The 13372-nt window shown below is 36.8% G+C and overlaps 1 protein-coding gene across 2 annotated transcripts; it reads left to right on the top strand.

Annotated features, from left to right (window-relative positions):
• The first annotated feature begins 90 nt into the window (after positions 1-90).
• LOC111329685 (protein MFI) lies at positions 91-12267 on the top strand. Of its 2 annotated transcripts, none has more exons than XM_088731968.1 (13): positions 91-290; positions 570-622; positions 1011-1099; positions 1272-1425; positions 4619-4948; positions 5788-5880; positions 6562-6615; positions 7787-7937; positions 8435-8571; positions 8773-8837; positions 9272-9445; positions 9571-9626; positions 10209-10887. In XM_088731968.1, the coding sequence occupies exons 1-13, from the start codon at positions 230-232 to the stop codon at positions 10223-10225; spliced, it is 1434 nt and encodes a 477-aa protein (XP_088588094.1). In that variant the 5' UTR covers positions 91-229; the 3' UTR covers positions 10226-10887. The 2 variants fall into 2 exon arrangements, with proteins under 2 accessions (XP_088588094.1, XP_088588093.1); XM_088731967.1 differs by lacking the exon at positions 10209-10887 and adding an exon at positions 12091-12267 and having other exon boundaries at positions 92-290.
• The last annotated feature ends 1105 nt before the right edge of the window (positions 12268-13372 follow it).

Raw genomic sequence — 13372 nt, 5'->3', positions numbered from 1 at the left:
AATGTTCCCATAGATATGAACCCTACCCTACACAGTTTTAAAAGCTTCTTCGACCACAGTTTGCTCACAGAACGATCAGCGGTTTTCCGTTGCCACGGCGCAATAGAATCTATTATTTGCGTCGAAATGACTAAACTTTGACTGCAGCATTAGGGTAGATTTTCCCCCGTAAACTCAAAATGATGTTAAATTTTGATCATTTAGTGCAATAGAGCTAAAAATACCCATCATGTCTGTAAGATTGAATCATAAAGATGCTCTCTGGATACTGCACAAATCTGGTTTACCAGGTGACTACATAACTTAACTGCGAAGGATCGTGCACATATACATAACTTACCTTATTGTTTTTGTGCATAATTTCCAACGTTATGTTTGTTCTCGCCGTGCTAAATAAATAATGAAAGGGATTTTTTAATTGCAATTTCCATAAAGCAAGGAATCACAATAAGAAGACTTATCTGTCTTTTACAGTTTTTACTAAAGTAAGCTGATAAGCGCCAATAAGTGAGCTGTTATACTTGCTTTCAACTTTAGTTTAGAAAATTCCCTTATTCAACACATTGCAGGATCTGTTTCAAGAGAAGTAAAGTTTGCTTTGGGAACAAAAGCAGAAAGATGGGTAAGTTTGTTATCCACTTAGATGTAGTTTGAAATGAAAAGTTGCAAGCCTTGATTAGAGCCAAGAATAGGTGGAGCTGTACGTTGTTTCACGGTTTGAAGATCGATGCAGGAACCTTCAGGACCTCATTGAAGACATTGATCCTAGAAAATTGCGGAAAAATTCATGATACAGATCTTTTACTAGAATTGATTAGGGGCGAAGATTCTCATGACACCCAATAATATACTCATAGATCCTTGGATAGATGTTCCTTAACGGATGTGAATTCTTTTTCGTCTTTTACGCCTTTGAGAAATAATACCACGTACTCCCTAGATCGTGATCGTTCCACAGCTCAAAATATGATCTGCCTACTTTTTGTGAATATCTACAAATTTTTCATTAGGAAATAATTCAAGGAGGGACAGATGAAGAGGATGTAAAAATAGCTGCCAGCATAGAAATTCAGCGAATTTGGAGAGGTTACTTTACAAGGTGAGATAACATTTCTATGTAGAATACACCTTTGAAATGATTGCTTTTCACGTGTATGCATGTACTGTGATTAGCCAAGTCTGCAAGTCAAAACAATTTTCAGATGACAAACTCCCACCTTTACCAAAAATATTCCGTCATTATTTATTCCATGTTTTCATGTTAAATACAGATGTAAGCTGTTTGGAATTCTCCATCCAAATGCAAGCGTGAAGTCGACAGCCCTTGGCAGTAGATTTGTGCAGAGTCCATCACGGCTCAGTGATGTGAGGACCATTACTCCAATGGATCCACATACCACAACACAACCTTCAGGAATCTTCAAGGTGGGGCAGAGTTTGTCTACAAAGTATATTTTAGAAATTTTATCTGGTTCTTGACTGTGCAATGGCATATGAGAGCCTCTCTATGGGTATTTTTGACGAAATCAAAGATGTGACGATCGCTATTGATGAAACAAAGATCTCAGAGATTGAAGCGATGAAGCGACAGTTTGGAAATTATTGCATTCAGACAAAATATTAGTCAGTCAGACCTAAAAAAATTAAATATGAAAATTATAAGTTATTTGATCCCCAATCAAACCTGAAATGTGGAAATTAGTGTACTTGATAAAAGAAAGAAAAGGTTAGAAAGGATCTAAAAAGGTCCGTGTACGTGACTGTTGATGTTTGATCATGATTAGTAGATCATTCAGTCCGATTGATTGATGACCATTGTTATCAGCGATGTGGATGACCCCTGCTGACCTGTTGCCTCGTGGTCTTGTATGACCTTGAATCGCTTTAGGTGGAACTGCACCACAGAAATTAATGGCGAATGATAAATGTGGCGTGGCACATGGCATAGCCTTCAGTTGACATAATGTGATCTTCACAGACAGAAAATGCAATCAAGTAAAGCAACTGACCCCAACTGGAGAGGTCACGGTGATATCAGGAGATGGTCAGTTTACAACAGCAAGTGGAAGGTCATCATCATTGGCTACTTACTTAGAAAACATACGAAAAATGTTTCAGGTGTTCTCAGTCCACTCGGACAAACGAAATGTGGTTATGATCAAGCAAGACGTAAACTTTGATGAGGTAATCAGCGACATGAACAGTGTTAAAGACTATTTCGAAAACCTTGTCTGCAGGATTAGGGAACACATTGAGAAACCAAACTTGTGTCCTGAAGGACCACACGGTTCACCAGCTTACATCACAGTTGAAGCAGTGACCTGGGTTTTAGACACCCTGAAGTCATTAAAGGCAGTATTCAGCAATGTAAGACCTGATTATATGCAGGCCTTCTGCTCGCTGGTAGTGAAGCACTTTTTTTCGAGCATGTGGGAACAGTATCCCATGCCATACTTGTTACAATATGCTCAATTGTTTATTGTTTATTGTTTACCATACAGTAGACTTTGAAGAAGCTAACAAATACATCTTTCATTTACTACACTCGAAAGACAGCCCACTATCCAAATTCAGCAGCGTCAATGCATTATTCAAATTTAATACAGCCGGAAAAACCGCCATAGTAACACTGCCAGCTCAAGATCTTCAGTTACTACAAGAATGGCAGAGGCAATACTGTGGGGGTGTTTGGCAGCGATCTGTCCGAGACATTAGCAAGTATGATGCTGCTACTCTGCTATCGTTTGCGAGTGCAGAAGAGACAAATCCAGCTGAGGTAGGCTGCAACAGAATGCATTTTGAAGGAGAGCAGACTGTAGAGGAGAATCAACCACTGGTCAGTGTTGAGGTAGATAGCTCACTGCCAGTCTTGTTCAAGAAGGGAGAGTTTTTAGCTGTCAAGCCTGGATTTGAAGTAAATGCACCAAGTCAGGTTTCAAAAGCAAACTTTCACATTGTGATGACTGAATCAGATGTTCCTGACAATCCGAATGAGATGGCTATTGATGTGATGTGGTTGTCTCCAACTGAGACAATAGATGAAGAGTTTGGCTGCTTTGTGGCTGTGGGATTGGAGATGGTTTTAAAAAAGGGCATCTTGTTTCCCCTGGCGGGAAATGACATAAACGCGAACGTGGCTGGTGATAGCAACCAAAGTGATATTGTGTACATCTCGGACTTGTGTTATTGGTGCATTTTAAACTCGATAAACAAACGAAATCCAACAGCTTTTGCAATTGCAGAAGTAACCGAAGCAGAGCTGGAGGATGACAACCTGGGGCTTGAACAGATTTTAGATAGTGAGTTTGATGGTGTTGATGGAGGACTTGAAGCAAATGCTGTTCTTCATCCCCCGGAAGGAATTGCCGAAATTCGAAGCCATAGAGAAAGGGGTGTGAGGAAGCAAAACTTTGATGACATGGCTTACTACTAAAAAGGTACCCTGATCAACAGTGTCATTAGTGCAGCCAGTTGTAAGGGAGACGTGACAACATATCATTCAAGTAGCATCAGTAACTAGAACCATGAATAGGTTTTGAACAATTTTTGACAATCATACCATCTTTTTCTCAACTGCAATGACAATTGAATGTCCAGTGTTATATAAAATCACGTGTCATTTTTTTTTTAACTAAGCGACAATGTCTTTCAGTTACCAATATCAGGTCATTAAAGCTCTCACGCAAAACAATTCTAGATATGAAAACGACCAAAAGCGACGATTTCGTTGAAAAATTGACGATTTGATGAAAAAAGCGCGACGAAATCGACGTTCGTACGCACCCATAGAGAGGCTCATATGAAGGCAGCATCTACTGAAAAAAAAAAAATCATCAACTTATTTTTACATGTTAACCACAATAACAGTTTGTCTGTAAAGATTAGTCTGCAACTTCTCATCTTGTCCACCATTCAAAACATAATTTATGTCATAGAGCCAGTTTTTGTGACTGAAAATTACTAATTATATACCCTAGTCAAGAGGAACTGAGGGGGTGCGTTAAGCATGCTATCCATTATGGCATTTGACAAGTAACTAATACCTTGAAAAAATGAAAATCAGGAACAGTGAAGGAAAAAACTGAGTTTCGAAAAGGTCCCTCCTGTATTTTCAATATGCTTAATTTGAAGTTGACAAACATCAGTTTCAGAAGATGGTTTGATGAAAACAATTTTAAACCATGGATAACAAAACAGCTTATATGTCTAAGCTTTGGTGTAAATGGGGTTTTAGTTTGTTTATTTTTTATAATTTACTGAGTGTGTCCCACAGAGACTAGTGCAGGCAAAGTTAATGGTTCATGCAGACCTTTCTTTCATTATAACTGTTATAATTACTATAATTATAATAACTGTTTCCTTCAACCTTGTAACACTATTAATTTCAAACACTGTAAACATGCAATTAAAGTTATAATGTATTTACATGTAAGGTGCAAATTACAAAGTCAACAGTTCAACACATTGAACTGATATTGATATAAGTCATGCTAAAACATGTCTTTAAAAAGTTTGCTTGCAAATCTAAAATTTATTTTTATCATTATTGTGAAGCTATGCAAGCATTATCATCATAGTTATTTTAATAATTGAAATATGTCCTCTCAAATTTTCATAGAGAAACCAAATTCCTACCAATGCCTTGCCAATCACAAAGAAAAAATATAAAGAATACTGTGAAAAAACTGTGGCACAGCAAGGCCCGTTATGTCAACTGATGTCATACACAGAATTTTGTGCCACTCTCATCCAAAAGTGGTGGCGTTCTATATCACTGGGACCATTGGTACCCAGACCTCCCCCACCTACCACAGATGGAGGATTATCACCAACTGGAGGTGTCCAGCAACGGGTCAGTACAGCTGATTCAGAAGCAGCGGAGAGAAAAAAAGTTATTGACAGAGAACAGGCAGCAAGGGTTATACAGAGATCTTGGAGAAAACACATAGTGAGCAAAATGATCCTTTTTTAATTCTGATAAATATGTGTTTAGTGGTAATGACGATGATTTCCAAGGCTGATGAGAGAAGGGAGGAGTTTAATTAGTGCAAGTGACCTAGACAAATTGGATATTGAAAATGTTTTTAGAGAGTGTTAAGTTTCAAGTTTTAAAGTTTTGAAGGGGAAAAGGTAAAAGGTTTTGGCAGTATCAGTTTCCTGGTGGTTTGACTAAATTCTTTAACCCCTAAGAGTAACTAACATCTAATTTCTCCTTACAATATCACCCCTGAATTAAACATGTAGGTAACAAGAATATAAACAAAATGATTGCAAACTCAAGAAGTTCTTTATCATTAGAAAAATTATCCTTTGTAGTACAATATTAGGAGTTATACAGAGATGAGTATGGAGAATTTACATACTGATGATAAGGTGTAAAGAGTTGAGAAGATTTCTTTTGAATAAAGAATAACTTTTATTAATAACTCCCAAATCTCTTTCTCAATTTAATCTATTATGGATTTAACTGAAGATTAGATTTGGGAGGGGGCATAAATAAAAAACTGGAAGAAACTTTGAGCTTGATGGGAGCCTACAAATAAAATTGCTACTTTTTCTTGGTCAGGTTTCATGCAATCAAGGGATAGTACTCCTTATTCTTCTGTGAAATATTTACAGTTGTTTGTAAGGGCAAGTCAGTTTTCATTATTTTTGTTATAATATTTTAAGTAACAGTTATGTTACTGGCAAAACTTAATTGCTACAAAACATAGCAAGACTTTGCTTAAAATGTTCTTGTCATTGACACTGTGGATATGTTTAATTGTCTGTTAAATTTTTGTTCAGGACATCCAAGTGTACAGATACTACAGAGATTTGATTAACTTCAAATGTAGGGGAGATCCATCTTCAATGTTGAAATGTATCAACCCAAGAGAGGTATGTTAACTTGTCCTGATTGAAAGTGAAAGAGTAACAGAATTGGTTGACAGTTGTCATCTACAGTACAGTACTGGTAATGAACAGTACGGTACCAGTAATGAACAGTACGGTACCGGTAATGAACAGTACGGTACCGGTAATGAACAGTACGGTACCGGTAATGAACAGTACGGTACCGGTAATGAACAGTACGGTACCGGTAATGAACAGTACGGTACCGGTAATGAACAGTACGGTACCGGTAATGAACAGTACGGTACCGGTAATGAACAGTACGGTACCGGTAATGAACAGTACGGTACCGGTAATGAACAGTACGGTACCGGTAATGAACAGTACGGTACCGGTAATGAACAGTACGGTACTGGTAATGAACAAGATCAAATCAAAATCAACAGCAACAAAAACTCAACAAACACTCAATTTAAAAGACAACCTGTCAAAATTTGTGATGCTCTTCAGTGTCACCATCTGATGATAATAATAATTTATGAATAAATTAATAATCATCTTGACATAGGCTCGAGGGTCTCTTGAGGTCTTCTTGTTACTTTTTTTATTTTATGTTTGAAAACTATTTTTTGTTAAGATTTTGGTGATGAGTAAAAAGCCTGAACTTGAGCTTGAAAATTAACTTGAATGTTCAGTTTCTATTTTTCTTTCTTTCTTTCTTTCTAGGCTGAGCTTTTAGATGCTGCTGCAGGGGTACACATAAAGTTTAGGTTAGCAGGAGTAAGTGATCAGTAAAGATGTTTCCATTTGACCATTCCAACGTACTATAAAAGTTGCCATCCATTTGTCAGGGTCAACTTGAATTCTCTGCTGGGCAAGCAAATTGTTTTTGGCTCACTTTCTTACAAGGAAAAGCTCCATATTAGTTATTCAGTTATATAAATCCTATCCTCAAGGGCAAGTTTGCAAAATAATAGATTTAATCTTTTTTTTTTTTTTTTGCAACCAGCTTGCTGACTTAAGTGTTCAATTTTAATAAAAACAGCGTTGTGTGATTTGATCAAGTGATTTTCCAGTGGAATGATGTTCTGACATTGGAAGGCTGTCAATGTAAAACTAGTTTCACTTCCAGTGAATTGTTCAGTAACAATTATTATTAAAAACTAGATCATTGGATAATGCAATTCAAGACTTTTTATTGGCTTAGCCATTATGGTATATGAGCCAATCTACCATAATCTACAAATATGGTAGACGTACGTGTCAGCTTAAAATTAAAAGAGAGCTAAAAATTTAATAAAATTTAATAATTTAATGCAGCGTTTTTAATAAAACAATTATTCCACTCGCGTTTGTTGGATATGAGATGATTATAGCCAACTCGGCGCTACGCGCCTCGTCGGCTATCTATCATCTCATATCCAACGCGTGCTCGTGGAATAATTGTTAATTAGACAATACATTTTTCTGAGGCAGGGGTTACTACTCATTCCAAACTCTGTCAATCATCCTTAAAAGTAGGCAATAAACTGATTTATTACACGACTCGGGCAGTTAGGGGGCCAATAACTAAAATCAACCAATCAAAATGCTCTATTGCTGGTCAATATTCTCTCAGTATTGGACTGTGCACTGTCCCGAATGGTCCCGAATGATACCGCACTTGTGTCCCTTTGAACTTCAGTCGTATAATAAATATCTTATTAACCAAGCTTGGTCGGGACCGTACTGAAAGAATATCGGCCCTCGGTCTTTTTTGTATGGACCTCGCTCCGCTTGGTCCGTACTGTCAAGACCTTGGGCTGATATTCTCCCAGTACAGCCCTCGCGCTTGGTTAATAAGATATATATAAATTAGACACAATTATATTTAGTTTATAGATATTCAAACAAACCATGAAATATTTGATCATCTCTAAGGGTGTGTTCTTTTCATTTGGTTTTCTCTAAGGAAAAATTTCCTCCAAACATATACTACAAGATTTTTACTCACCACAACATAGTTGACGTGTGTGCTAATGCACCCAGAGATTACACAAAAGCTTCAACAAAACGACTTGCGGCGAATTATGTACACAACAAAGAGCAAACAATGGAGGATGGTGAGTGGTTTAGCCAGGGTTTGTGTGTTCTGGACAGTCTACAGTATAGGTAGAAATTCATAATAAGTAAAAATAAGTATATCTATAACCTTTACTAACATGATCAAAATACACTGAGTTACTAAGTTTAATTTCATGTCTTAGAGTATGGAGAAAATTGTTATTACTGGATTGGTTGTTAAAACCTTAGTCCTAGAAAGAACATAGTTGAGATAAGTGGCCTTGTTGGCCCCCTTACCATGTATATGGTATGTGATATATATGAACCTGCCTCTGTAACATAAACATGAAGCAGTTGGAAGCTGGAAGCTGGAAGTATTGCAGCTCTGAGGGGGAGCCTTATGAAAATTTTTAAAGCATATGTGAACATACCAAAAATTGGATTTTGTTGAAGTGGAGGATAGGGCTAAAAAAAGGGCTTCATTGGCAATATAGGTATTTGTGGAAAAAAACATGCCCTGAAGTTCTTTCACCTGAAAATTGGTGTTTCATTTTAGATGATCGGTCGGGCTGGTACCAGAGGTGGGAAAACAATGGCTGGAGGCTCGTCTCAGACAGAGTGATGAAAAGAGTTGATCAGGATCCACTTGTTTATGAGTCAACACTGAAAAAAGAAATTTTTAGTCATAGTAAGGTAAGTATGCACTGTGGTGAGTGAGGCTGAAAATTGTGTCAGGTGTGGCAGGTTGGTAGTCAAAGCTGTAGGCTCACCCTAGATGTTGAAGTAAAATAATTAGCCATGCGCAGTTGATCATCCCGTCATGGAAACGGCGCAATATAAATCCACAATTTTATTTATTTATTTTATGTGTGACTCAGAGTTCACTTTCTGCAGGTTGTAAGAAAACAAGACCTTGAAAAAAAGCGCAAAAGGAAAAAACTGGAATGGATGAAAAAGATGTAAGACAGCGATGTACTTCTTCTATTAACAGTTTATTGAGTTAAAAACGATTTATTTAATATTTTTAAGTTTACATGGGAAATGCCTTTGTTAGGGTACTCCAGTACTTAAGGTTGAAATATCAACTTGAATTTATCCACATTCATTGTATTATTTGCAAGGAGGCTCCAGGGGAGGGGTGCAGGGGGTGTGCACCCCCCTTCTGCAGTGACCCGCTGCTTTCTAGCATAACAAGTATTCTTCCAAAGAAGAAAGAAAGTCAGGTCACTCCTTACTGGTGCATCCTTCCCTTCCCCCTCCCCCTCCCCCTCCCCCTATCCCCCTCCCCCCCATCACCCTTCTCTTCATAAGAAAAACACCCTGAATCCACTCGTTATGTATAAAGGTGAGACAATCCACTTTCACGTGTACTCGTTGTTGCCTTGTTATTTAGGTACAGAGAGGGAATGTTGAAAGCACAGTGCGGAAACGACTTAGAGACTGAACAAGTTGTACAATCAGTAGCTGAAGGAATGTTTACAGTCACAGATATGCGAGGGCAGGATGCTGTGGAAGATTGGGAAGTGGATGAACTCCTAGAGTGGACCAACGGACTTAACTTTGACCAGTAAGTTTATGGCATATTTTTCTCCATATAGTGATGAGAATGAACGTGTTTTTGTAATATGAGGAATTTTGATCGTTGAAGTATTGGGGCATATCTGCTTATGTCTGTGTTTGTTTCTCCTTCAGATATTTGTACGACTGGAAGGAGATTGCCACAAGTGCAGGGTCAGAATATTTATCAGGTCAGTAACAAAATATTTAATAGTACATATTTGCATTTCTTTCTGTGATAATCACTTATTGTAGAGCAGTTTTTAAATGAGTGTCAAAAGTAATTCAGGGTTGCTTTGGTTTTTCTTTACCAACAAGTGACTCAAAAAACCTTTAAGAACTTGAAACTAACACGTGTATCAAGCGAAGGGATTACCAGCCGCTGTTCGGGAACCAGATCTCCCGCGCTCCTCCCCAAGGAGAGTCTTTTCTCGGGGAGGAGCATTATAATAATAATAATAATAATAATAATAATAATAATAATAATAATAATAATCTTTATTTAGCAATAATTTCCATAAAATCCTCTACAACACAAAATATTAACAGCGTAAAAAACGATCCAAAATAACTCACTTTCGGCTCACATCTACTCCTTTTTTTTATGTCAAAGCGTCTGGAAAACCATAAATAACGGAGTCAAATCTGAACAGATTCAAAGTCTAATAATCTGATAAGTAAAAGCATATCTAAAACTATACAGAAAAGAGAAAGGTGAATGGAAAATCTAATAATAATAATAATAATAATAATAATAATAATAATAATAACAGATATTCCAACTACATGAAAATGAGAAGAAGAGGCAATACAGCAGGCTGGTTTTGGAAGTGGAGCAAGCGACATTCGCACCATTAGTTTTTACAAGTACAGGTGGAATGGCCGATGAATGCAAGTGTAACAGCTGCCACGGTTTTGCCTGCTGTTAAGAAGACGTTAACAAACTTGTGCGCGCGCGACTCGCGTGCGCGTGCTTTGAGGTTACGAAGCAATCTCGTAAGCAAATCACGCGGACCCTTTTTTAATGTTGACGTGTGCGATTTTTAGAGAAGAGTAGTTGAAGTTTTTTTTGTTTATCGTTTGGTTGTTGTCGTTTGCCGTAAGACTACAGTTTTCTGTGTTAGAGTAAGTGTCTGTTTGGATTTCCCGTTTCGCTTCCGAATACCTAACTTATATTGAAGTTCGTTTTGGTTCGATTCTTACAAGCGGGACTGTTATGTAAGTGCTAATGTTCCTTTCCTTGAGCTTATATATAGTTTTTTTTTTTGTGAGTTTGTTTGAGTTTTTAGCTAGCTTTGCATCTTGCCTTTATATCGGAATGTTTGGAATGTTGGTTTGTCTATTCGCATTTAGCTTAGCTTCTTCCTTATAAATTCATATTTCAGTTTACGATAAGTACTTGGATACCACGACTACGTTAAATAAAACGATTCAAGGCTTGTCCGTAAAATATATCCTCGCTTCATAGTGTGTCTTCATTTGCGAAACTCATAGTTGTCGTCGAAATTTTGCTTCGCTTGTGTCGGCCGCTACAGCAAGAGATTCCATAGCCGCCTCGCAGAGTTACTTGCGTTAAAGAAAGGAGATGACTACGCTACAAGCATATCTTGGATAAGGGCGAAGATATCCTTTGCCATTCTACGTTCAGCTTTGCTGTGTCTCAGAGGAACCAGGAGAAAGAGAAGAGTAGCCAATATATCTGACACTGACATTACATCGGAAAGTGCGCAAGCCAGAATTTAAGTAGTCAATTTTTTATTATGTAGCTTAGTTTACTGAATCTTTCTTTTTTTTTTTTAGAGAATTGCTTTTTGTGAAATATTTTTAAGGAAAACTTATTATATTATTATTAAGGACGTCGATCATGTATCGTCAATTTATTTGCTGTTCTGCTGAATGAAGCTGAAGCAAAATAATGCAGACATAAGATGAATTCTGCTACTCTGTAGAACAGTTGTTAATACCGAAGTGATTCAAGACTTCTCTCAGCTAGAGACTTTTTAAACTTGTTTTAATGTTTATATCTTAATTTGTCTTAATTTTGTTTGTTATCCTGTATTTTTACTGATTTTATGAAATAAAATTATCACATTTATTATAAATAATAATAATAGTAATATTAATAATAACTTTATTTTTGTGTCAAAGTACTTTAGCATACCTGCTAATTGGAGAAACAATAACAAAGCAAAAATAATACCACTAAATATTAACTAAATATTAAATAAAATTCTAAGATGCTTATGCAAAAATACCAATACTATACTATTAATTAAGAAAGATATAAAAAATATCCCGATACTAAAAATAGGAGTGGAAAAGACCAGACCCGAGAGAGCGGCGGAAATCGAGCCCAGGGAAAACACTGCGCTGGAAAATCTCTTGAACAAGAAGGGACACGTAGTAAGATTTTAGTAGGCTCTTTAGAGTGGCAATGTAACCCCACATTGCAGACTTGTTTGTAATGATAATTTAACTCAGAGGAGTGCAGTTTAGTCTGAACTTAGACGCGCGATTTTAAAATCGGTCGAGCTTGTAGTGTGATTCGTCATTGCGCTGGTGAGAGCCACTCAGATTGCAAGAATCACCAGTGATTTCATAATGGATGTATAGAAAGGTTTAATTTGACTATTTTGTTTCATTCTTATTTTGCAGAGCAAACCAAGTTCTTGCCAGACGATCCCTTTTCACTGACGCTACTATCTAGATGACTAAAAATTTTATTGTGGCTTTTTTATTTATTGTGAAAGATTATGAGATCGCGCTTGTGGTTGTGAAAATTGTATATAGTTTGTATTTTTTTAACTATAGTTCATAAAATTTAAGTATTTATACGAGTGGTTGTGGTCCAATAACGCAGTAGCTGTGTGACTAAAAACAAAATGATAAATTGGTTGAAGAAAGTTTGATCCATTTTAAAGAAACGTATTTTAATCTTGTACAGTTTTAAAGGCAGTTGGTTTTGTTCCTCAAAACCAGTCTGAACAGAGCATCCATGCACAAAAAAACGAACTGCTAAACGAAATTGTTTGGGATTAGTTATGTGTTCCTAATTATTTGATGCCTCGTAAAAGTTTTGCTGGGTAAACAATGACAGTCCTCTAGGAATAAACTGTTTCACAAGAACCTTTGGAGAATTCCAATAAAGCGAAGGGCAGTAAAACTTAACCATATAGAGCTCTCCGGAAGCGCGTTACCGCAACCTGGAAGCTTGCTGGCCGTTGCTAAGTAAAGCTAGGCGAATAAAGATGGCGTAAATCGATGCACTCGAAATGAATTGAGAAGTTTCATTAATATAATATATTAAAAGCAGAACCTGTGTTGAAACGCTTTTTTTTAAAGAGTGGACCATGGAAGGTTTCAGAAGTCCACTGAGTGACTGCAGCTGGCGAATGTGACCTTGAAGGGCTGTTAAAAAAAAAGTGAGAAAGGGTAAAAGGATTCGCTCAAAAACCGTGTTACTATTATTGGTGGCTTGAAAAAGGTAACAATTTCGCATTTTGTCCACCAAAAGATATATACGGAAACACGATATTTCAGATTCTCAGATGTGTTAAACAATCTGACTTCATTTTTATCGAAAAGTAGAATTGCCGGAATCTTTAACTGATTAAAAGGTACCTTTTCTGCACTTGTCGTAACGTAACTTTTTAGAGCACAAAAAGCCTATTTTCGCGCTTTTGACGATAAAAAATCCAAAAGCCAGAAAACGACAGCATTTTTTTAAATAGATGTGCCTTTTTCAAATTTCCACCTTGTCAATTAAAAAATTCACGAAAAAAGTAACAATTTCGATTTTTGTCCACTAAAATATATATCCAGAAACACGATATTTCAGATTCTCAGCTATTTTAAACAATCAGAGTTCATTTTTTTTTAATTGAAAAGTAGAATTGCCGGAGTCTTCTACTGATTTTGAAGGCCCATCTTTTTAATA

This window comes from Stylophora pistillata, chromosome 8 (assembly GCF_964205215.1).
Source record: "Stylophora pistillata chromosome 8, jaStyPist1.2, whole genome shotgun sequence".
Lineage (NCBI taxonomy): Eukaryota > Metazoa > Cnidaria > Anthozoa > Scleractinia > Pocilloporidae > Stylophora > Stylophora pistillata.
Note: the sequence above shows the minus strand (reverse complement) of the source record. Positions and strands in the feature narration are given on the sequence as shown.